At 44.7% G+C, this 25,262-nt stretch overlaps 1 protein-coding gene across 6 annotated transcripts in view; it reads left to right on the top strand.

The window, feature by feature from the left end:
* Positions 1-25,262, top strand: part of CREB5 (cAMP responsive element binding protein 5) — a 404,427-nt gene that overhangs the window by 250,395 nt on the left and 128,770 nt on the right. The window contains exon 1 of one of the 6 annotated variants that reach the window (XM_086693684.1): positions 21,206-21,364. The exons of the other annotated variants lie outside the window; for them this stretch is intronic. Coding sequence (XP_086549810.1) covers positions 21,318-21,364 — 47 coding nt within the window. The 5' untranslated portion in view covers positions 21,206-21,317. Of the gene's footprint in view, positions 1-21,205; positions 21,365-25,262 lie in introns of those variants that run through there. 6 annotated transcript variants of the gene reach the window in all.

Genomic DNA, 25,262 nt, shown 5'->3' with positions numbered 1-25,262 from the left:
TCCTTCCTTCCTTCCTTCCTTCCTTCCTTCCTTCCTCTGAGGGTGTGGGCTTGAGTAAATGAATTTTCCTGTTTCATTCTTTTGATTCCTGTAGTGCCTGTCATTTTTCCATCACCCTTGTTCCCGTGTTCTTAGGGAAAGAGTGGCAATTGAGTTGAAAGGCTTGATACCTGTGTATTTAATGTTTCCCCCAATGAGATAATTGATGATTTTCCTGAATCTGGCTACAGAAAGCCATTTCAGCATGCAATTTGTTTTTGTGTTCCAAAGACTCACCAAGAGGCACCAAAGATTAGGGGAACAGAATTCTTACAGTCTTCATTAATGCTTTTCTGTGACAAAATGGACAGCTCTTTCAGGTGGATGGGTGAGGGGTGGGGATGATTAATACCATGGAGAGCAAAAAGGAAAGGAAAAGAGAGTTTTAGAGATAGCATATTCTCTCTAGAAGTCATAGAACATGTACAAATAATGAGAGTTCTGAAAGAGGGACAGACCTGGCTAAGTATTGTGTCAGGGAAGTCTGTGATCTCAGGCTATTAAATATTACCCAGCTCTTTCTGGCTGTCATAATTCAAAACTACAGTGACACCATGGTAGCTGCAAGTGGTAATCCTGCCTTTGCAGAAAAGACTGAGAAGAAGACAAAAGCTGGGAAAGATCAGAGGGCATAGTGGGTTGAGATAAAGAGGTTATCTCACTTTTCTATGAAGCTTCGTGAAATACTCAGCTTGACCTCTGCTGTTGGATAATGGATTTCAGGGAAGGAAAATGGGGGAGTGTGGAGGTAAGGGGGGTAGTGGGTGGAGGAGAATATGGGGGCCAGTGGTCAACATTTCCTGGATCTCCTGGAGCCCAGCTAAAAGGACTGGGCAGAGTTGCATTAAACCTGATTGGGAAACTCTGCTTAATACATTAAAGAAACAACTTGCAGAAACATCTACCTCCCTTCCTTCCTCCCCCAAACAGTAATGAGTCCAAATTGCTAATAAAACATAAAAACTCAAAGATGTTGCGCATGGGCCATTTTTCTGAGCTGGTTATTTTTTATGTCAGTTTTCCCACAGCTGTGAGCATGCTATAACTATCAACTTACCAAATGCCCCAGTTTAAATGAAACTTAAAAAGAATGTATTTAGGAACTTTATAAAGAAGGTAGGGAGAAAAACAGACAGGCAAGCTCTATCAAAAATTTTTTTTTTCTCTTTGTAAGTAAGAGGAATTGGGAAGGATATGGGGTGGGGAATGGCTTGAACTGATAAGTCTCAGCTACTAGCGGTTGAGATAAAAGATAGAAGATTTATTCTTCTCCTTGCAAAGCCATTATTCAAATTGCGTTCAGCCTGAATGGTGTCTGATATAGTCTCACACATGTTACTGTGTGATCCAACTTCTGAGGTTAACTTACCCAAGTAGAATTAAGGGGCAAGTCTAAAGCACAAAGAAGAACAAAGAGTGTTTCTTATACCTTAAGCAAATACAAAATCCCAAATAAAGGTCACTCCACCCGTGATGGCTTGAATGGCCTTAACTGTCTAAGGAAATGTACTTTTTGCTGTCTTTTTCATTGCCACCTCTCAAAAAACAACAAACAGTCCTATTTGGAAACGCAGGAGCGTTGTTACAAGGAGCGATTGCCAAAAATTTAGGAAATAAACATGAAACGCATATGGTGGAGATGAAACTTGCATGTTATACCCAGAATTAGGAATTGAGTTCCATCACTCTGGGGCTCAGCAGCATCATTCAAGCTACAAAACACCTTAGGGATATTTAATGTTCTGTGCCCACTCCTTATAAGTGTATATGACTCAATATCCCCAATGAGTAATATGGCTGGTGGCCATACCACCTTCAGCTAAGCTCTCATAAGCTGAACCAGGCTGGGCTGGGTCCGTGTTCTTATGGGAGACCTCCAAGGAAACCCTGGAGGTGTCAGCGATGATTCAGTGGGTAGTTCCCCGCCTTGAGCCAGTCCCAAATCACATTTCTTTCCTGCTGTTAACGGGTCCTTTATATATGCAGGTGCAGCTTTTTTTTGAGAATCAGCCCCAAAAATATTCGGTTAAAAGAAAAAAAAAAAAGATTTTAAAAATATAAAAGGGTAGGGTGGCCCCCAAAAAAGGGAGAAGGAAAAAGGAAGGGAGCAGCAGAAACAGGGGAGAAGTGATCCATTGCAGGCCACATACCCTTTCAAGAAACTCAGTGGTGCCCCTTATTTGACTGTATCGGGGCACGATGGTCACAAATTGTGCTTCAACTGAGTGGGGGTCATCAGGGACGAGATTTGGGGATCTGCTTTGAGGTGGAGTGTGAAGCAAGCATAGATGCTCTTGGGGTCCTACGGAAAGTTCTGACTTGCCCATGAATGACCCACTCAACACAAATCCAGAAGATTTTCGTAACCTCATTCAAAGGTCTCAGAGGCATGCTGTCCCTGGGTGGACCGGCTCAGTCCCAGGGCAAGCGCTGTATTGCCAGTCAGAGCCATCAAGGATACATGGTCTGCAGCGTGTCTTCTGGTAAACACTTACCCTGCCCTTCTCATGGCTTGAAACTGCCACCGAGTTTTGTTGTTGGCAATTAAAATGCTACTATGTCCCTTTCTAGAAGCTGTTTTGAAGGTGTTTAAGTTCTTATCGAATGTTTTGAGGGTTTTGGAGTAAAAAGCACTTGTTAATATGCAAGAGGAACTGTGAATATATTTCCTTTCTTCAATTAAATACACTCAGGCAGCTTCTATCTGTATTAAACCCAAGGATATGAGGGGCACCTGGGTGGCTCAGTCGGTTAGGCGTCTGACTTCGGGTCAGGTCATGATCTCACGGTCCGTGAGTTCGAGCCCCGCGTCGGGCTCTGTGCTGACAGCTCAGAGCCTGGAGCCCATTTCAGATTCTGTGTCTCCCTCTCTCTCTGCCCCTCCCCTGTTCATGCTCTGTCTCTCCCTGTCTCAAAAATAAATAAACGTTAAAAAAAATTTTTTTTAAACCCCAAGGATATGAATAAATCTGCCTAAATATTTTCTTTGGGATTGAAATCATTTTCTAAGTAAATCCCATTGGATGATGTAAAAAAAATAAAAGAACAAAGATGAAACAGTAAAAAAAAAAAAAAAAAGAAATCTTTTCAGTATTACAAAAGAGAAAAATTTGTTTAGTTTATTTGTAAACTTGCAAAATATTTCTAGGTTTGCAAATAAAATAAACAGTTTTCTATACAATTGTTTTTGAAGTCACATCCAGCCTGTCTCCCTAAAATGACAAAGCCCAGGAAACAAAAACAAATATCTCTTCAATAGACTTGAAATTAGTCCACATTTATATTTTTATTTGAGGGATGTGTTCGATTTTTAAAACACTGCAAGCGGGAAACATTCAATTCTTATTAACAGAATTTTCTAAGAGTTTGCTTTGCCTTTCAGAAGAAAAACAGTTACAGAGTGCAAGATAATTAAAGGTTTAAAAACTGCACGTCTGCTTTGTACTCACATGAAGTTAATCATACGTCTTCTTGAATGATCTCCCCAGCCTTGAATATTGCATAGTCATATACACAAATCAGACTTTTCCGCAAAATGCCCTATCATCAGGTTATATCACATTGTATCGCATTCACAAGGTGTCCCTTCCTAGGTCTAATGCCTGATCTCACTTTATACTGTTCGGTTTGGGTTAAATTTATTTGCTCACTTCATGCTAAGAGATGTATAAGGAAACTAACAAAAAGCATATCACATCTTTTCATTTGCAGAAAAGAAAAATAAGAGTTCTGCATTCTAATAGGAGAGGTCACATCATACATTCTTTTTACATTGTCTGGGTTTTGAAAACATCTCAGGATATGTCAAGCTTTATTTCTTGTTTAGTGATCATTTTTATTATATATCTGTAACTATACAAAATTCTACCATAATGATGCCAATATGAAGGCAGAATTATAAAAATACAAAACAATCACAATAATCAGGGTACATTCGTGTTTTCCCCTGAGGTGTGGCTACAAAAGAAAAAGTATATTTACGATATAATCTTTAATAGACTAGCAAAAGGAGGACAAAATATAAAAACCTAAACAAAAAAGTTTACAAAGCGTGAGGTTTTCCTCTACACAGAGGTTGGGTGAAAACAGGCTTTATTCCCGCTAAAGTAATGGAATGTGAGAGCTAGGAAATATCCTGCTCTTTTTATTTTATGATATGATTTCAGTCTATAGGAGAATCAAATCATATTGTTAGGCCTTAAGCCCTCTGAGGAATTGGGTTCTACCAGCGGTTGAGGATGTGGAGGGGCTCTGCAAATTCGCTGAAGTGCCTACATCCAGGGACCCCTGTTACCTTTCCTCTTTCAGGGGTCAGGGCCTTCTTTCTTACTGACCCTCAGCAGCTCAGGCCTTGGCCTCCACCCTGCCCTGCTCTGATGTCTCATTTGGTGGTACCCTTACCAATGTGCAACACAAGAAACGCACCAAAATGGCACACCAGAGCTTTTTTAGGCCAGAAAGAACACACCAGGCTTGAGGAACTGGGAACATTTTCTTGAAGGGGAAAGCACTTGATTTGAGCCTTAAAGGGGATTTAGTGGGGCGCCTGGGTGGCTCAGTCGGTTAAGTGGCCGACTTCGGCTCAGGTCATGATCTCGCCGTCTGTGAGTTCGAGCCCCGCGTCAGGCTCTGTGCTGATAGCTCGGAGCCTGGAGCCTGGAGCCTGCTTCTGTTTCTGTGTCTCCCTCTCTCTCTGCCCCTCCCCCATTCGTGCTGTGTCTCTCTCTGCCTTTCAAAAATGAATAAATGTTTTTGTTTTTGTTTTTTTTGTGTTTTTGTTTTTGTTTTTGTTTTTGTTTTTGTTTTTGTTTTTTTTTAAAAGAAGGTTTAGAACCCTGAGCCCTGGAAAATGTTTCAGGTAGAGGGACAAGTGTGAGCAAACTTGTGGGTGTAGGAAAGGTCAGGATATACGGAGAGAAAGCAAACATGCCCAGTTTGGCTCTAGCCAAACCTTACAGGATACACGTTGGTGTATCCTATACTAGTGGTGATGATTCTAAAAATACAGGAAGCAACCAAATCACTGAAGAACATTTACTTCGATTTGCAATTGAAAGCTTGTTTTTTTTTTTTTAATATTTATTTATTTATTTTGCAAGAGAGAGAGAGTTAAGTGAGCAAGGGAAGGGCAGAGAGAGAGAAAGGGAGAGAGAATCCCAAGCAGGCTCTGCACTGTCAGCTCAGAGCCTGACATGGGGCTCGATCTCACGCACCGCCAGATCATGACCTGAGCTGAAATCAGGAGTCAGAGGCTTAACCGACTGAGCGCCCCCCCAGCCGCCCCTGAGAGCTTGTTTTTGAACAAGGGAATAAAATTATTAAAGCCCTGTTATGGTGGTATCCTGGAAAAGGAAAAGAGGACTGATGAAGTCTGTAGTTTAGTTACTAGCATTACACCAGTGTGGGTTTCTAGGTTTTTTTGTAAACGTGCCAGGGTTAATGAAGAAATTAACACGAGGGGAAGCTCGGAGCAACTCTTCTGAAAATCAGAAATCATTTCAAAATAGAAAGAAACAACAACAAAACATCACTATGGGACTTCATCTCCAGCACAGGACCTTCACGTTAGGGGCGTCAGGGGACGGCTTGGCTGTGGCCACAAGCCAAGCTCCTGGAACAGAGTAAAGCATTTGTTGTTTTGCTGTAAGCCCTGGAGGTCTGTTTCCTGTGTCAAGAATCTTTGTTTCTGTGATTTCATCTGCTCTTAGGGTCTGCTTCTTCCTGTGCCCTGCCATAAGGGTGTAGTTCTCAGCTGGGAGCCAGGCACTGCCCTGAGGACCCATGCACTGGGCGCGATGCGGAGCCCCAGCTCCCTGGGTCTTCTTCTCATGCTCTTTGTACCAGTTCTCAGTTCTCCCCCCATCCGCCATCCTCTTGATGGCATCGTGAGTGTTCCCTGCCACGTGCGATAGTCAGTAAAATGTTTTGGGGGCGCCTGGGTGGCTCAGTCGGTTGAGTATCCCACTCTTGATTTCAGCTCAGTCATGATCTCAAGGAGCCCCGTGTCGGGCCCTGCACTGGCAGTGGGGAGCCTGCTTGGGATTCTCTCTCCCTCTCTGTCTGCCCTTTGCCTACTAGGGCCTGTGCGTGCACTCTCTCTCAAAGTAAATAGATAAAACTTTAAAAAAAAGAAGAAGAAAGCAAAATGTGTTTAAGACCATTCGGCACATCTATTGAAGAGTGTTTGAGTTCATTGGCTTTTAATAGGTGATTTTAAGTGTTATCTGTCCATTAAGACTGTCTGCCTGATTCTGGGATTCTAAGTGCTGCTGTGTGTCTGTCATTGGAAATATTTTCTGCGGTGATGAATGCAGACTAAGAGAAGCTGACGGTTTATCCAAAAATAATATAAATGTGTTTCATCCATGAATGCTTACTTGTATACAAAGAGTAAGGCACGAAGACACATGCAGCTTTTATGAGGTGATTGTCCAAAGTTTCTTTTTAATTCTCTGTATCTCCCACGTGCTGTATAAAAACCTGAGGATACACATCAGTATGAGTCAAAATAGCAGAAGTTCACTGGTATAGAAATACACAAGTGTGTACGTATTTTTATGGTGTGTGTGTATTTTTTCCACCAGTCCATAAGAAGCCTGCTTTTTTGGATGAAGTTATAACTACATTTCCTGTAACCCGTTTTGGATAACCTGTTATCCAAAAGTGTGTACTAGATCGCTTGAGTTACTTAGTGACATTTATTGCGAAATGAATTCAGACACTTCCTATTTAGAAACATGTTTCCTGCTTTTCCATCATCTCTTCTCAAAAAACATGAGGTTCTCTTACAGTTTGCTTTAGCATAAGCATAATTTGGATACCCTGGGCCAGTCTTTGATGTTGCTAGCTTCAACTAGAAAAGAGTGATCCTGATTGTTCAGATTGTCAGAGGAGAAGCAAGAGACTTTTGGCCTTTTTTCCTGTCTCAAGTACTTCTCAAATTCTGGTAGCGCTTGGGTTGCTCTGTTGCCAATCAACATGTGAGGGTTCAAACCAGGCAGAGAAGCCAAGAAAGAAGAATTGGGCCTTTCAGTTCTTCTTTGTTTTGTTTAACAGCAGCCCCCAAGGAAAAGCAACAAGGTGTGATGCATTAGAGTGTGAATGCGTCAATCAACTGCCTGGGTGTGTGACTTGAAGGCCAGGGCCAGCTGTGTGACCTTGGACAAATTACTTAACCTCTCTGAACTTGTGTTTCTTCATCTGTAGAAAAAAAGGATAAGAATTGCAGCCAGATTTGCTTTTAGAATTTAGTGAGATATTGAAGGTTAACTCTTTGCACATTGCTCAGCATTTAGTAAGGACCTATTAACTTTTATTTTTATAATACTTCTTCTTACACTTCTTTGTTCTTTCCTACCTCAAAAGTTCACCTATACCACTGAACTGTACATTTGAAAAAGGTTAAAGTTGTAAATTTTATGTTATGTACATTTTACTACAGTTAAACAAAAAAAAAAAAAAAAAAAGGAGAAGAGTTCCAACCACCCCAGCCAACCAAATACAAAAATCACCTTCCAAAATAAAACAACATGCATCCAGGAGACCCAACAAGAAGAAAAGTTATGTGATAGAAAGAACACCAGACTAAGATTCAGAAGACCTGGGATCTAGTGAACTCTGTGTTCTTGACCAAGTTATTATACCTTTCTGACCTCAGCTTTCTCCTTGGGAAAAGTTCTGGGGGGATCAAATGAGGTAACAGATTGCTTTACGACACGTATAAATTGGCATTATTGTGGCCACAGTCACTACTGCTTTTTATCCACTCCTAAGAACAGATCCAGGATGTTGTAGAGAACTGCAGGAAAAGGGTCCTGTTCATAATGCATTTATTTGGTTACAAAAACATCAGGGCATTTAATAATGGAGTATGAAATAGGCTCTGACAAATTCTGATCGACAGAGTCTGGCCATCTTGACTCAGTTAAGGGGACATGCCCTGGACCCCAGCTGTTGTTTCCATGGGCCATTTCCAGTGCCCCTCGACTGACCTTGTTCAGGGCACAACTGCCACTCCCAAGAGCCCAAAGCCAAGAACAAATTCAGGGAATTAAATCAAGGAGAACCTCCCCGCAACCCAGGCCTCCCGGGGCTGCAATAAAGGGAACTCAGACTTGGGCATCAGACTCCTGGGGTGAATTTTTCTGCGGTCCCTCCAAACTTAAAATAATGATTGCAGCGCTTGGGGTCACAGACTATGCGGTTACCTGCACCCCCATGATTTCCCCCATTGCTCTTTAGAAGTCAGTATAGGTCATCTTCAGGGAAGGGACAGATTTATGTAGAGCCAATGCCACTGCTTTGTAGGGAGATTTGGATTTACCCGGAATATAAGGATCCTCATAAAAACACCCACAATTTGACTTTTACATTTTAAAATACATTATTAAGTTTTTGAAATTTGAGTGGTAAATTTCTCAAGTCTTTCTCTGTCTCTCCCCCCTCCGCCCCCTCTCGAATCCAGGGCCTCCTGGGCCCAATATAATCGATATCATCACACATTCCAAAAGGACCTCCCATTTTAAGCCTGTCCCCCGATACCTGTGCTCTCTCGACAGTGACTATTGGAAAGCAGCTCTTACAACCTACTGAGCAGCCCACATTCCGATCTGAAAGTGAGAAAAGCCCTCGAGCTATTAAAATCACACACATTAGTCAAGTTTATTGTTTAAAAACATGTTTCTGAATTTTCTTTTTCGTCTTCTCCCTGGCCTCTGAGACAAAAGAAGGTTTCCATCTAAGGTCCACGGGTAATTTCAATTGTATCATTTCTGCTAAATCTCAAAATTGGTAATGAATAAAGCAGAACCCCTTGTTGACAGGAAGGTTATCTCTTGCTAATAAAAACTGCATATATTTATCTGGGTGTTAGAACCGTGTTTCAAGTCCCCCATGAATAGCGACTGTAAAAGGCAAAGGTATCCAGGCAGAGAGTACCTAAAAGATTGTGGCCCCCAAAATCTGGGTGGCCCAGTTGGTGTAGCGTCCAACTCTTGATTTCAGCTCAGGTCATGGTCTCAGGGTTCATGGGATTGAGCCCTGCATCAGGCTCTGTGCTGACAGTGCAGAGCCTGCTTGGGATTCTCTCTCTCCCTCTCCCTCTCTCTCCCTCTCCCTCTCTCTCTCTCTCTCTCTCTCTCTCTCTCTCTCTCTCTGCCCCTCTCCCCCCAAAGTAAATAAATAAACAAAAAAAAGAGTTTGGCCCCAGATAGAATTTTTTCTGAAACTCCTTATCTTTTGTTGCTGGCAAGTTAAATCTTCCAATGTTCTGCATTACAATAATTTCTGTCTTGGTATTTACAACTAGAGGGAAGAAAGAGGAGTGTTAGCAGGAAAGTAGTAGGGTAAAAGAGGAACTATTCTCTCATTCAGCTGACTCTCTGTGTTGCCTTCTAATCTTTTTCTAGGCAGAACACAGCCAGAACCCTGATTACGTGATTTTTAACAAACGTGTAGTTCTTGGTCCTCTGAAGTGACTGTTGTACTTACACTGACTTCCAGGAATCTCCACTGCCTTCTTCCTGCTTTTTTCTCCCACCTCACCAGCTACCCCTCCTCTGCCCAGCACTTACTGTAAGACTGTCCCGCATGACTCAGCTCTGAGACTCACCCAGTCTGTGGCTTTAAAGACAGTCAATCAGAATTGATTCCCAAGGGACATCTTCACTCCTGACCGCCTGCTGAGCTCAGACAGTCCCACCTCTTTGCCTTCCTGATTTCTCCATCTGTGTGTCACTAGATCCCTCAAATTTAACCTGTGCAAAGCAAAACTCTTGACCCTTCTCGAGCCGTATGCAATACCAGGCTTCTTCATCACGGTTAATAGCAACAGCATTTACTCATTTGATGGGATTGAAAATACAGTCATCCCACATTCCTCGTCTTCCGTGCTCCTGTGGCCAACTCAGGTAGAGCTACTGGCTGTCCCTCAATCTCTCCTAGCTCTGTCCTCCTCCACCGTGTTGTCTGCTGTCAGCCTGGTGCCAGCCTTCATCACCACTGGCCCAGACAATTGCAAAATCCCTTCCCTATTCCCCAAACTTGAATTCTTACTCTCTGACAATCCATTTTCCATGTAGCAATTAATGCCATTTCTTTAAAATAAAAATCAGATCGTGTCAGTCCTTCCTTTAGACTTCCCAATGGCTTTTCTCTGCCTTAAAATGAAATAGAAACGCTGTTGTGGCCAGCAAGACCCCTCCCTACTTCTTCCAGGTTATCTCTTTCCCCTTTCCTCTTCCCGGTAACGGCCTCCTTTCTGAGTAGGGAACACCCCAAGTCTTTTCCCGCCTCGGCAGTTATCCAGGTTGTTCTGTCTGTACACCTCTTCCTCCGTATCCACACCCACACCTCCATATTTCAGTATTCAATTCTCAGGCAAAATGCCATCCCTTCAGAGAGGACTTCCCTGAACACCTTACCTAAAAGACTTCACCATACCAACATCCCTTCTCATCACCATGCTATATTTTCTTTGGAGCCATTTTCACCATCTATAATTTTTTTTATTTAATATACACACACACACACACACACACACATATATATATATTTTTAAGTTTTTTTTGTTTATTCTGAGAGAGACAAAGACAGTGCAAGTCGGGGGGGGGGGGGGCAGAGAGAGATGGAGAGAGAATCCTAAGCAGGTTCTGCACTGCAAGAGCATAGCCCAACGCGGGGCTCGGACCCATGAAACCAAAGATTCAGCAGCATCCTTATACCAAGACAGTCCCCTCCCATCTTCTCGCCTGGTGTCTCCAGTGCCACCATAACTTATGATTTTGCATTTCCTTGAATCGTCAGCATATACAATGGAGCACATTTGCCTTTATCAGCTAAAATCTTTTGTAAGATGAGTGGAAGCCCGTAAAGAACAAAAGGGCATCGGGAAATGCAAAGAGAGGTGTTGAAAGGGGAAACGAGATAGAAACCAAAGGGTCCCGGTTTTGCTGTGGTTTGGCCAGGTCGAGATACCGGGTAATGCCATATAGCCTTTGTTAAAATACCAGAAACTCTGACAGATTAAAACGGAGCTGGCCCAGACTAAGTTATGAGGCCTTCTAGGCTCAAAACCATCTGACCCTGTGGAATTGTGCCACCTTACAACACCATGCATCATAGAGACTGTTTCGGTTTGGGAGAAGGTATACGTACACTCACGCACCCAGCAGCATCTCGGATTTGAGACGAAGAAGACAGTGGGTTCAACTATGAGAGGTCAACAAGAAGGACATTTTTTTTTTAAACTGAATGGAAAGGGCAATTTGCTGGCAACTATAGATTATTTATTTCTGAAAATATCCAGAACTTTCAAGAGGATTAGTACCCCAAGATTCTTTTATTCAAAGATGAGAATCATGAACAATGACCAATATCCCTTTATTCCCCAAACTTGGAGGCTTTCCTCTTCTACCAACACAAAGCTTCTCTGAGTCAATGGGTGTAAAATTTCACCAAGTATCAGAATGAAATGGGCGCGATGGCCTCTGGCTTAGAGGGTCGTAAGTGACCAAAGAAACGCCTAAGTGTCCTCTTTCGTCTTGTCGTCTCTGTCATTATTTTTCATGTTCACTGCCCTTGGTGTCCTGGAACCTCCATACCTCCTTGGAAGCATTATTTTCCCAGACATTCAGCACCTACCAAGGTTTTTTCTTTTGTCTGTTCCTTGGAATTGTGTGTGGTGTCTGTTTTAATAGTTGTTTCGGTGCCACCGTGACCATATTGATATGACAGAGAGTTGGTCAAACAGAAATTATACAAGGACTATCATTGTAATTCAGACACTTAATTCCTACTTAGCACTGGATGCAGTCCTTGATGACTCACAGGTCATGATCCTCATTCCCCTTCATCCATCATTCGAATTTTTGCGTCTGAGGAGGGACTGGCACTTTCGCATCTCAAGTGCTCCTGGCACTTTACAAGGATAAAAATAGAAGACTTCTGAAAAACTTTAAAACATCCTTTGGAGAAAGGGAGGGGTAAAGAACCCTTGAGAAGGGGACCCTGTGCAGAATTCCGCACCATTCTGTAGTACACAGAACCGACACGACTCTTGGATGTTCAACTAAAGTTCTAGAAGATAACCCAGTTATGCCAAAGGTGTGGTGGGCTTGTACCGTGCAATGCACTCTTCAGCGACTACTGATATTTCTTTCCCTTCCCCAAAGCACCCTCCCTGTGATTGTCACATCAGGAGACTGGGAATATTGCAAAGTAAACATCTGGAAGCATTGATAGTAAACATAGGAGAGAAATGCCTTGCTAAAACCAGCCACAGGTCAGGAAACTCTAATCTTATCAGGGGTTCTGGGACCATAATCCCATAGACCGTTTAAACGGTGTTATGTCGCTGTGAATATGTGTTTTATTTCCATCCATCGGAGGCATCCTGTTTTGGAAAAGCCACTATAGCCGATTTTTATAGGCCTGATGATTTTAGAGCAGATTACTATACTTTTTACCTTAAAAAATAAGATGTGAAAGAGGACCGCAGCCCCTTTATAGCCTGAATTATAGGGAAAATATACCCATATTTATTTGTGTTTTCTTTTACCTATTAATTCATTTGTTTGTAAAATTTCTGTGACCACAGGATGACCAGCTAGAATTCAGTCTTTCGTGAAGCGTGGTCCATGGATCACTAGCATCAAACTCTCAAGAGTGTTTTGCTTTAAAATGCATATACTTGGGGTCCTCCTTGACGGTTACAATCTTTGAGGTAGTACCTGGAAATCCGCATTGTAATCTGTTCTCCAGAGATTCTGAGGTCCAGCAAATCTGAGAACCAGTGAGCTAGAAAAACAACCTAGGTCAGCAGATTATAGTGCCAGGACCGGGGTCAGCCTTGCAAAGCATCGAGATTTCGCTGCCTGCGCCTGCTTTTCTTGACCTGTAAAAGAGCCTCACTTGAAATTGCGTACAAAGACAGCATGCTTTGTTTTCTTGGGGACTTTAAACCTGGGCTCCATGGTTAAATGGAGAGTTCGCAGTTTTCGTTAGCATCTCAAGGAGGCTTGTTGCCCAAGAAAGATATGTTCCAACACTGGCTTAAAAGCTTGCTTTCCAGTTGGGGTGAGGACTAAGCAAAAGGAATTGGGCACTCCCATTGGCCCAGATGGTGCCTGGATCTCACATTCCTTCCCATTTCTATTAATGTCAGAGGAATTCTGAAGTTTATGAAGAATGAGAAGGTTTGGCTCTTTTACTCCCAAACGTAAAGACCGTTTGGACATCATAATATTCAGTTTTCCTCTCATAGGAACGGAGAGGACAAGACCAAGCTATTTATGAATCCCACAGTACAATACTTCTAGAAAGACAGACACCTATACCAGTGTGTATGAAAGTGTCCTGTGATCCTTCTCTTAAAGTTTAAAGCTAAATTTCAGCACACGGCAAGACTGACTGCACTTCTCTACTTGAGAGTCTGGTGTCAGGACAGACCCTGCAGTCGTGCCTGAGCCTATGAGGGGCCATAGAACCTGGACATGGGCTTGGAAACCAAAATATAACGTCAGCAGTTTTCTCTTTCATTTATTCCCTCTTATCAAAACCAACTTTGTAACTCAGGGGCTCTGTTCATAAAAACATAGATAATTTCATTTGGAAGGCCCAAGAGCTTCATGCTTGGGGTTCAAAAAAAATTCTTCTTATCCCCTCCGGGCACAAATGTCGGAGGGCTTGCACTCCTTGCAAACCCTCCGAGTAAATCAGTGCTGGGGAGCCTCTCTGCTCAGAGGACCGGGAGGTCAGTTACTAAATACACACAGAGCCCTGCAGCAGGAGTCTCTGGGAAGAAAAACGCAACCGCAAACACAACTCCTGACTTTAAGCCTTCCCTTTTATTTTTAATATGCTCAAAACCTCTTCAAATTCATTCTTACTTTTGTAGGTTTTTTTTGAAAATTTATTTAAAGATGTCTAATAATGAAAATCACCAGTAGAGTGTATTTTCAGGGGTATCATCCAAACAAGTATAATTTTTTTTCAGAAAGCCCTTTTGTGCAACTGCAGAGTGTTTGGGGGCAGATATTCAGAATGAAGACACTCCAATACTTTGAGTTTATAATATGCAAGGGAATACCGTTGTTCACTGAGTGTGAAAGTCCCCACGGACTGCTTTTCCAGACGTGAATACTCGGCCAAAGAGGCTCGGGTTCTGGCAGGCACACGGTTTCCCCCGCGTGAAATGAGGAGACCCACCAAGAAGCAAGGACCCTGGCCGCCAGCAGCGTGCGGTCGCTGGGAGACCAACAGGTATTCACTTTGCAGCGTGAGTTCAGCATGGCCCCTGATGAGATTTCACGAAGGTGCTGGAGCCCAGGTGATTGGTGAGAGGCAGGCAACACCATCCTCTCACCCGAGAGGGGTGACCACCTGCATTTCTAACTCTTTGAGGTTATGCCATAAAAAGGCTTCGTTCTTCTCTGCCTCTACTCCAGGCCTCCTCCTTCGGTAAATCTCTCTGATCAGAATCCTGAAGCTGGAAAGACCCCCCCCCCCCCCCCCCCCCCGCTTTTCCCATCCTGATCACCAGGACCCAGCACGCTGCTTCCTTCTGCCCACACGGATTAGCCAGCTCACGAGGAACATCTGGGTCGTGGAAGGTGTTAGTGCACTGAGGGGTCACAGTCACATCCCTGACTTTGGCATCAGGCAACTTTTAGCTTAATTCTCAGCTCCACTGGGGTTTGTAGACAGGTTACTAAATCCTGAGTCAGTTTCTTCCTAATATGGGGATAATGGGAGTGCCTACTTCATAGTGCATAGTGGGTATGGAGAGGATGAAAAGAACTCACGTCTGTGGGACATCTAACAATGCATGGCACAGAATGTGCTCCATGAATGTTGGCTACTGATGAATAATATGTATGCATATATTCACATGTATGTGAGTTTCTATGTATGTATCCATGCATGTATGTATAATATAGAAGTGTGTATACTCATGTGTCTACACTCATGTATTCATATGCACGTATACATATGTCAGTAAGACATATATGATAGCTACAGAACGAGGAAAAATGTATCAATTTCCATAAATTCTAACAGAATGGGTAGAGAAAGTCGTAATCTTCACATTTCACGCAGAAAACAAATAGAGTGGGGGAAGAATAGAACAGCAAGCTAAAGGACAGGACATTGAGAAGGAAAGACTGGCGACAGGTGACACTTCCAAGGAAAAGCCCAGTCTGTTGCAGGCACCACCTGTCTTCCCCACAGCTGGCCAGATAGACCTAGAGTCCCCCCACACTTATCATTTCCCTAGTCCTCCTGATGCTCAGGAAGGATGCAGAGTAGTAAATTTTACCCCTGGGGCCCAGACGAGGAGAGGCAAGTGGGGCCCCTACAGCTCAACATCTGAGCAAGGGTCGTAATGCTGACCCGCACGTGCACAGACCCAAGAGGAAGCACCTCCTTAAATTCTGAACCCTGTGCACCGTACCAGCTTCACCCTACACTGGCCCGGTCACCACACCTTGTCCAAGGGACCGGGGGGAATTTGGTAGATTACCTTTCTGAACCAAGGTTATCCACAGAGCCCGTGGTAGAGGCCTCTTTCTGTCACTTCCTTTGCTGGTCCACGTCTCCCAAGCGGGACTGCTCCTCAGCCAGTCCCGGTCTGCTATTATGTGCCGTATCCCAGCCGCACTCAACACCCAACATGAATTCACTGCAGTGTGGCAACACCGGCAGGCTCTGATCCTGTCTATACCTTTACCTACAAATTTCTGACCTCCTGTCCTCTGCCACTCTTTGGTGTGTGCCTTGACTTGTAGGGACTGCTGGTTAGAGCCGACACCACCATTGCTTTGGAGATGAATGAATCCTGGTGGAAGCCTCCCTTTCCTGAGGGCACTTCAGTGCCCTGACCTCTGGGAGAATATTCGGTCCCCTTACCTGAAGTTTCAGTTCCCCTGGATGCTTCACGTAAGAAACTGGAGAAAACAGTCATAGCGTCAGCTGCTCCGATACAAAACTTCAGGGTACCCATTCTGGCATCGTGGCCATGTGGATCCAGGAAAAGGGGAGCAAAAAGGATCTAGGCCCTTCAAGAAGGAATGGCATAGTGCAGGGATAGAGAAAGGCAACCAGAACATTTCCTAGGATTTTTCTTATGATTCTAGGTTTTCCAGTTTCCAGATCTCCAGGAAGCCACAGAAAAAGATCTAAGGATGCAAAAGGGAAAGAGGACTTTGGGGGAGGGGAGATATTCAGGGAAGACAGAACAGCCTATGCTGCCAACACACTCCTAGGCCAGTCACATTTCTTGAGGACCTACTATGTGTGAGTTAGGCACTTGCTAGGTGCTCGGGATGCTGGGATGGATAAGGCCAGTTCCTGCCCTGAAGAAGCTAGTGTCTCGTGAGGAAGACAGGCATGGAAATAGGTACTTTCCATAACTGGCTTGTTGCTGGAATAGAATATCGTCCAGGATGCCATGGGAAACTAGAGAAACGGACAGTCCTACCCCAGCGTGATAGTCTGGCAAGGCGTTCGTGGAGAAAGTAATGCCTGAGCCGAGGAGCATATTCATTCATTCATTCACCATTCATTTATTCAACAAATATTCCTTGGGCATCAATGGCCTTTCAGACGCTGTGGTAAGTTTGAATGATACAAATGACATATACTGTTGGGGTTTTTTATTTTTTTATTTTATTTTTTTTTTCAACGTTTATTTATTTTTGAGACAGAGAGAGACAGAGCATGAACAGGGGAGGGGCAGAGACAGGGAGACGCAGAATCCGAAACAGGCTCCAGGCTCTGAGCCGTCAGCACAGAGCCCGACGCGGGGCTTGAACTCACGGACCGCGAGATCACGACCTGAGCCGAAGTCGGCCGCCTAACCGACTGAGCCACCCAGGCGCCCCTGTTGGGTTTTTTTTAAATGACATATACGTTTTAAAGATGGAGAAGTTAGGGGAAACTGCTATGAGTAGGCAGCATCAGTGATAATATTTTAGAGCTGATCGAAGGGCTCTCATAATCTCTCCATACCCACCCCTAAGTTCCTGATGCCTCCACCATTAGAAATGCATTCCTTTGTCCGAGCCACATTTAACATTGCCACTTCAGAACTTTACAAGTAGGTCCGGCCTCAGCAAAGGGCAGCAACTTGCCTGAGAGGACTTGGTGCCGGGCCTGGGTTGCAGGGGTTGCAGTGGGTACAAGACAAAAGTAACCAAGGGTGGCCCAGTCTCTTTTTCTTCCAGGGAGTGCTAGGAGCTGGCTTAGCAGGCCCAGCCATCTAAACCAGCCGATCCAGCTAGCACAGAGTTAGGATGCATGCTTCACAGGTCACCCAGACAGCCCCTCAGCCTCTGTCCACTGTGAAAACACGGGACACCCAAGTTGAAGGGAATGCTGAATGACACCACGTGGGTGTGCAGTGGTCTGTGACCGGAAGGTTCGCTGGAAGCAATTTGCAAAGGAGGCCTTAGAAAACCACCTGGATGGTTATTGTAAATTAAAAAAGGAAGAGATGCCACTTTTTTCTGAATAATTTTTAATACTAGGTTTATGGCTGGGTACATGTGATAGTCATTACAGCTTATTTAACTCTGAAATTATCTGGCCCCTCAATCTCCCCTGGGACCGAAGGAATCATGGGTCAAATTTTAAAAACAACGTCTGAAAGAAGATGATATGCCTTTCCTTAAGGAGAATGAATTCAAACCTATAAGAGAAAAAAAAAAGAAAAAGTCAGCTCTCTCTAGAAGGATCTCTATCGTTTCTTATATTTGCTGTGTGTTTCAGGCGTTTGAGCTCAGAAATTCACCCAGGCACACAGTTTACTTTAGTCGGCCCTTGCGCCCTTCAGTCTTGCCATCCAAGCTGCGCCTTTTCTAGTGGGTTGTTTTGGAGATGGTCCAAATGCATTCTGAACCCTGAGCTCAAATCTCAGAGGCTTCTACTTCTTTGGAGCCGAACATTTCATCAGGAGCTGGGAGTATGGGAGTGAGTTACACAGAACAGCTGCGCGGTACCCACCACCCTCTCCCCAAGGATGACAAGGAAAGGAGGGTGTTGCAAGCATTCCTGAGCAAGCCAGCTAATCTGGAGGCCGAGCCTGCTGGCCGGGAGCTACTTTCAAGAAGGCTCCCGCTGGAATTACAGCATCTCACAAGTCCTATCTGCAAAGTCCTCCTTCTTCGGAAGAGTGGCTAGGACATGGAGGGGGCTGCAGGGACGGTGGGGGGGGGGGAGGGAGAGTCAACGAGAGGGCCAGATGGGTGAAAAAGGAAGCTCTGGAGTTGGGGGGAATTTCCTTTTGGGAACAGGATATTCTCTATCATTAGCTGCTCACAGGAAGGAAAATGGGAAAGAAGGGTTTCTTTCAAGTGGGGAGAAACCAGCAGCCAGTGAACATGCCTGATTGTGGAATGGCAGGGCGGGTACTTACGTTTGGACCGGCAAGTGCAAATGTAAATACTCAGACCCCTTTGAACTCTGAAACTGTTTGCAGCTCAGGCCAGCACTCCAGCGAAGTTTTATTGGAATGCCATTGTGTCCTGGCACCTTATTGCTGTAGAGGCATCGTCGTCAGGTACAGGGCTCTCAGAGTCTGGCTGGGTTATAGAAGCTCTGAACCCCTTGGTCGCACCACTCACTGATCAGAGGCACACTCACCGTCTTGGAACCTCCCAGCCAGCCCCTTCCTCCTCTCTTGGCAGAAGCGAAGATGCTGTGTTTCAGAAGTCTGTGCCCGGCTTTGGCCAAAGCTGTCATTCCCTTTGTTACTTACACAGAAAATGTAATCCCTTTATATCATCTTTACCTAGAGCGCAGGGTCCTTTTACCTATTTCACTGGGAAAAAAAAAAAAAAAAAGGACAGGGACCCTCTTTCTAGCAGCTTCACCCTGCCCCCCATGATGTTGTCTAAGAAAGATCCTAGACGGAGCATTTTCCCATTGAGGTTACAGGAAGATGGCAGTTTGGAAAACTTCTACCGCATATCCATTTTGAGGTGCTTCAAATAATAACGTAAAGAAAACATTTAAATACGAAAGCTAAGGTGAGGATGGCGGGGGGGGGGGGGGGGGGGGGGGGGGGAGGGTGTTGCAGAGAGCGGAGAAGGCAAAAGCAGACTCCTTAGCTTTACATTAACCATCATGGTCAATGGCTCCTGTGAAAGGGAGACGGTAGTTTATATAAAATCTTGTCAACCTACCTCGAAGTGGAAAGAAAGGCTCGTAGGAGTGATTGAAGAGTTTGTTTTATTTATTCCCTGCATCAGAAGAAAAATCAAGAGCTGCTTGGCGAGTCAGACGTAAATGAGTTATACAGGCCACTGACATGGTGGACCAAACTTTATAACAACCACATTTGCCGCTGTCAGGCCACAGGCTTCAGTGGCGCCAGCTGTAATTACGGCTGATCACCTTTAATTCAGAGCTGCCTGCCTTGATAAAGGTGTCACAGCAGCAACTGTGGCATCAGCATCAATTGGGGATGTCATGCTCCAGGCAGACGGCTGGAGAAAGCTCTTCCCCACCCCAGCCCCCAGGGTCAGGCAGACGGCTGGGCAAACCTTGCTTTTTAACTCTTCGCCCTGAGTGCGGCAATATTCCCTGAAGCTGTGATTTAAATTCCAAGGGACTCAGATTAACAGCCCTGTCCCCAGCAGCAGAGATCTTTAATAAACGGAGAGATTTCTCTGAACTGCGGAGTTTAGGAGTTGGGATCCTCTCCGCTTGGCAACAGGAGACGATACAAATGTTTGTAGCACCTATTCAGTTCATGGGTCACAAAACCAATGAGAGGCAATAGACTCTGGCAAAAGCTATGATTATTTTTGAAAAAAAAAAAAAAAAAACACAACCCCCAAACCAAAAAAAAAAAAACAAACCTTGCAACCCCACGCCTTTCTTCTGCTTTTGTGGTATTTAAAAAAAATTCTAGTGAACTTCCCATTTTTTCAAAATCACATTTTTTTCTCCCTTTTTTTGAAGGGTGAGAGGAAGATTGAAGGGAGAGAAGGTAGGGTGAAAAAGTTGTGCTAACAAAGCAGCGAGTCTCTGGACTGTTCTAGGTAAAGTCCTGGGCAGAAGTGTGAAGTGAAGGATAGAATTTGCAGTTGAAAGGGCTTCACTGCTGTTAGTGAAGTGATGTTTGACTCCCCCCCACCCCCCCCACCCCCCCTCCACCACCACCCCAGGCTGGTTTATCCTCACTCTGTAATTAAAGGAGAGACACACATACTGTTTGTTCTCCCTGTATCCTTTTAAACTCACAGACAGCCCCACCTGCACTGGTCCCCCCCCCCTCCATCCCACCCCACCCCCAGCAGGTAGAGGAACGGATAGCTTGTCTTTCATTTTGAGGATGGACATGTTTTAATCCCCTCTTCCTTGGACAGCTCACCTGAGAGTGGGGTGCTAATCTCAGAAAGACAAGCTTTGTGTTTTGCGACCAGGGAGGGGGGCCTTTTCCCTTCTGCCCAGCACAGGCCGGGGGGAGAAGCCACTATGATTTCCCAGTTCTTGATGGCTTCAGACGCAGGCGCGTGTTTGGCCCCAAAGTGGGGCTGCCCTTGCTGACAGGGAGGTCAGATGTGAGAAATCTCTGGAGGGCCGGTGGTTGGCATCCAGTGACAGAAAATCCCATCCAGCTCCAGTAAAAAAAAAAAAAAAAAAGGAGCCTTGAGCAATGGAAACCATGTCACCTGAAGGAAAGCTTGGGCTGGGGACCTGTCTTGGTTGGTCAAGCCCTGTCCTTCCAACCTGGTGGTTCACCCACTGGGACTCCACCTCTGCTGGTGTCTCCACTCCTGTTTCCAAACGCGGGGCCTTTTTTTTTTTTTTTCTTTTTTTTTTGTAACCAGCATATTGTGTTTAAATCGGAACCAGTGGACCACAGAACCCCCGGTCCCTCTCTGAGTACGAGGCAGCTGTTGGGCCCTCCCCAGGCGGCACTGTTTCCCCCTCTGTTTACTCGTTTCTAAGGGCAATTGCACCACGAAGGCTCCCTGAGTCTGGAACTCGGCCTGGGGCTGTTTTGGTTACATTGAAGTTTTTGCTTCAGTTCTGCCAGATTTAAATGGTGACTTCACCAGCACTGAGCTAAAAAGGAGAAGGGGGAGGAGGGCGAGCCCAGGAGAAAGAGCGAGCAAGTGAGCGAGCCGGAGGGAGAGAGCCAGAGCTAGGCGCAAGAGAAGGGCCAGCGCATTACATCATCGCTTGGCCTGGAATCAAGTGGGAAGGATATGACTCACTCAGGCTAGTTAAGCTTTGGCTCAAATTCTACACATACTCATTCCAGAGCTCTCATGTTCTGCACCTCAGGAGGGAATTCAGCCTCAGTGATGTCCATGAGGTTTGTTTTTAATTTTATTTTCTTTTTTCCCGATTTTATAGAATTTTTTTTTTGCCCCTACCACCTTCTTTTCTCCAGTCTTCGTTCCCCCTCCTTCTCTTCTTTTTCTTCCCCTTCTCCCCTTTCTGCCCGTCTTTGTTTCTCCTCTTCTTCCTTCTCCTCTTTCCCCAGCCCCTCCGCTCCTCTTCGTGTCCCGAAGAGGCATTTCTTTTCACTTTGATAAGAGTTTTTGTTCTAGCACAGCGACCTGAATGAGTTGAACCGAGGACGGGGTTGGGCAAAAAAAAAAAAAAAAAAAAAAAAAAAAAAGGCAGAGCAAGCCAGAGCGACAGGAGCAAAGAGGCCACAAATAAAAAGCGAAGCGAGAAAGAGCAAACTCGGGCGAAGTTTCTTTGCGGCGGTGTCGCTCCTAATCGGAGGAGACAGGGAGAGAGTTAAAATGCAGGAACCAATCGCTTCAATGGTGATGTAATGCAAGAACCGCAGGGTAGTTAAGTAATGTGAGAGCAAGGGGGTCAGGGATGCAAAGCATTTACCTGCTCTCAAGGGGTTTTCAGTTTATTATCAATTGCAGTGACTGTAACTAGCTTCAGACTGCAATCTCTAATTATTCACAGACGCCCCTTTTTTATCTTTTATTATTAAAAGTAAAACTATATTATGGTATTTAAAAAAACATGATATTATCACAGCTGTGTATTATTTTCCACCAGGATATTCTCCCTCTCTCTCTCTCTCTCTCTCTCTTTCTCTCTCTCTCTCTCTCTCTCTGTGTGTGTGTGTTTCTTAAATGGCTCAAAACGGTTGTCTTTTTAGAAGGTCGAAGTGAAGTGACGGCGTGGGGGGGTGCTTTCTCAGTGTAACTGGTGAATTGCAAATGCCTGGAAAAGGATTTGGTGTGGTGTGCTATTGCATTTATTATTAAGAATAGACTGTAGGCTTTTACAGGAATAGATGCCGAACGGCCGAGGTAGCGGCCGTCTTTTGCCCATTATTTCAGCTCCTGTGAACAGTGCCTGTGCGTTTGCCTGAGGATTTTAACTTTCTGTTGTTTTATGTGACAACTTAAGCCAGTGCTATCGCTGGGACTTCTGTGTTCTTGAATTAATTTTAAGGTGATATGCCGGGGTTGTGGGAGAGATGATGAAAACTTCCTGATTGATTTGTCTGGACCCAGCCAGTTAATGTTGGCGAGTCAGGAATTAACACTAAATAAATGGAGAGAAGGGCAGACGATGCTGTTCTTAATGCTTCCAGGATCTTGTGTACCCAGAGAAAGAGACTTATATTTTGAAAATTACTACCACATTTCTGTGTGTGTCATAAAATATATTTAATGCTGTGTTGCACTGCTCAGGCTGAGAACTTTCTGAAACCATCCGGCATCATTATATAGTTACCAACTGAAGCCCTCTGCAACTAGAGACCCGGCCCCCCTGAGAGCAGTCCTGACTCCTGGCTACTCCAAAACTTCTCTTTGCTCATTTCACTGTGATCATCATACAGTGAGATGCATAATGAGGCCTGGGGCATGTATCAGAGAGGTGTTTACGTTTATTTGTTGACTGCATGTTTGGCATATAATTGATCGTGACTTTTTAAGGATCTTCTTCCCTCTCTCCTTTTTTGGGCAGTGATGGAAGGGGCAGGGAAGGTAGAGGTAATTTTTGGAAGCAACAGCATGGTGTGGTGGAGGTCAAGAGGCCTGAGTGCAAATCCTGATGACCTTGAGCAAATCACTTAAAGCATCTGGGCTTCATTTTGAAATGAGGGAGCAGACAAGGTGGGCTGTAAGCCCCTCCCCCACGTGTGGAACCAATCTGAGATGGTCTCTGAAGTCCCTTCCAGCTGGAAAGTTCTGTGTCTGTGTCTGTGTCCGTGGTCTGTAAAAGTTTTGCTAAAAGGTATTTGGCATAGCCTTTCAGAGGAAAGTACATTTGAATTCAAGATGCATTCGTGCCTTCAATGAATGGAGGAGGGTGAGGAGAAACATGTCTTTCTCCACTTTGAAGATCGTTTTTTGTTTTTGCTTTTTGGCATGATGATTCCTCTTGTGAAAGCCTAGGTTTTCAGATGCTACCTGCAAGGGGTCCTCAAAGAGAGATGATTATGTAGGTGAGTCTGTCAAAAAGAGTGGCAGAATAGCGAGGGAGAATTCACTGATCCTGCAAGTTTCCCCAAGTTTCCCAGATGCATAAAATGATGCTGAAAGTGCAGCAGACATGTATGTTTCATTCACTCATAGTGATACAGAACAGTATTTGTAATGAATTTGTTCCCCCCAAAAGATTACATGACTCTTTGATATGTTTCAGTAATTTTATTTAAAAACATTTTTTTAAGTCTTATTTATTTTGAGTGAGAGAGAGAGAGAGAGAGAGAAGGAACGGGCAGAGGGGCAGGGAGAGAGGGAGAGAGAGAGAGAGAGAGAGAGAGAGAGAGAGAGAGAGAGAGAATCCCAAGCAGGTTCTGTGCTGTCAGCCCAGAGCCCAATGGAGGTGGGGGGCTTGATCTCATGAACTGTGAGATCATGACCTGAGCTGAAATCAAGTGTCAGACGCTTAACCGACTGAGCTATCCAGGCTCCCCAGGTTCAGTCATTTTAATGCAAACTCAAGTTTTTAGTTGAGATTGCAGGCTACATTTTAAAACTTCAGAGAATATGAAAGGCAAAACTTTTGTGCTTCTTAGAAAGATGATTTTCCCAAACAATATCCCCATTCTTCAGCCAAATTCCAGGGCCGTGGCCTTATTGTAAAGTATTTCTGGACCAGGCTTAATTGTGCATAGGGAGAAGGGCCACAACTATGCCTATCTGGGGGGAAGAATTATCCGGAGCTGAAACGAAACCACCGGTGAAGGTTATTAGTCATTGTGCAAAGTTTGATGAGTGCCAAATGTGTGCTTGAGACTCTTCAGGAATAAAGAGGGCATGATTTCTTTTTTTAGAGCATTACAATCTCTGTTGACTTGGCTCTGAGTTGTTCACCCATAATCAGAAATGTCCTGCTTACAACTGACAGGGAGGCAGGGCAAGGAGCGTGAGCCCAGCCATGCTCTTGGGTCAGAGGAATATTGTCTCACTTTATCCCCCGGGTGGCCCGAAAGGGTAAGAATCAAAGAATCGTCAGCTCCACTGTCTGGAGATTGTTTTGTTTGAAGTTTTTGGTTTGAGTATTGTTTTTGTAATTGGCATTTTTATTGAGAGAACTGTTGACTTGTGTGCATTTGTGAGAAGTAATAGTGATCCCACGTACCTTTAGCCGGTTGCCCCCAGCGGTGACATCTTACAAAACGATAGTAAATATCACAGCCAGAATATGGACATTGCTGTGATCCACGGCCCTTATTCAGTTTTTCTGGCTTTATTTGTTTACGTGTGTGTTGTTTTTATCGGTGTGCAAACTGAGGGCCAGACAAGCTCTGACCCCTTGAGTTCACGCCACACTAGGTCTATCTCATCATCACTGGCAAACTTTGCACCACCATCACGACTGTTGGGGGCCTCGGGTCAGCACTTGTCAGTGGGGAATCTTGGTGACATTGTCTATGTTTCACCTTCTTTTGGGGCATGGCCTGAATGGCCCCTTTGCTCTCCATAGGGGTCCCTGGGACCATGCCTCACATGTTAGCAGGTGAAGGGGGAGGCAAGGCAAGGCTCTGATGGCACAACAGAAGAGGCACAGACGTGTTCCCTCGGTATGCAGGCACGGAGCTGAGAAATGCCAACTGTCCATGCCTGAGCTTAACCACAGCCAGTGCTAAACGCCGCATTCTTCCTCTTGCCCTCTCATCTTCGCCCTGCTGGATACATCTCTGGCACCAGGGGTCAAGCATCTATTGATCAGAGAAATAGTGTAGGGTTTCCTGAAAAGAGCACGGCCTTTGGGGTCAAAAG

The sequence above is a fragment of the Puma concolor genome, chromosome A2 (assembly GCF_028749965.1).
Source record: "Puma concolor isolate L17-30 chromosome A2, mPumCon1.1.hap2, whole genome shotgun sequence".
NCBI lineage: Eukaryota > Metazoa > Chordata > Mammalia > Carnivora > Felidae > Puma > Puma concolor.
The sequence above is the reverse complement of the archived record's forward strand: the minus strand, read 5'-3'. Positions and strand labels throughout refer to the sequence as shown.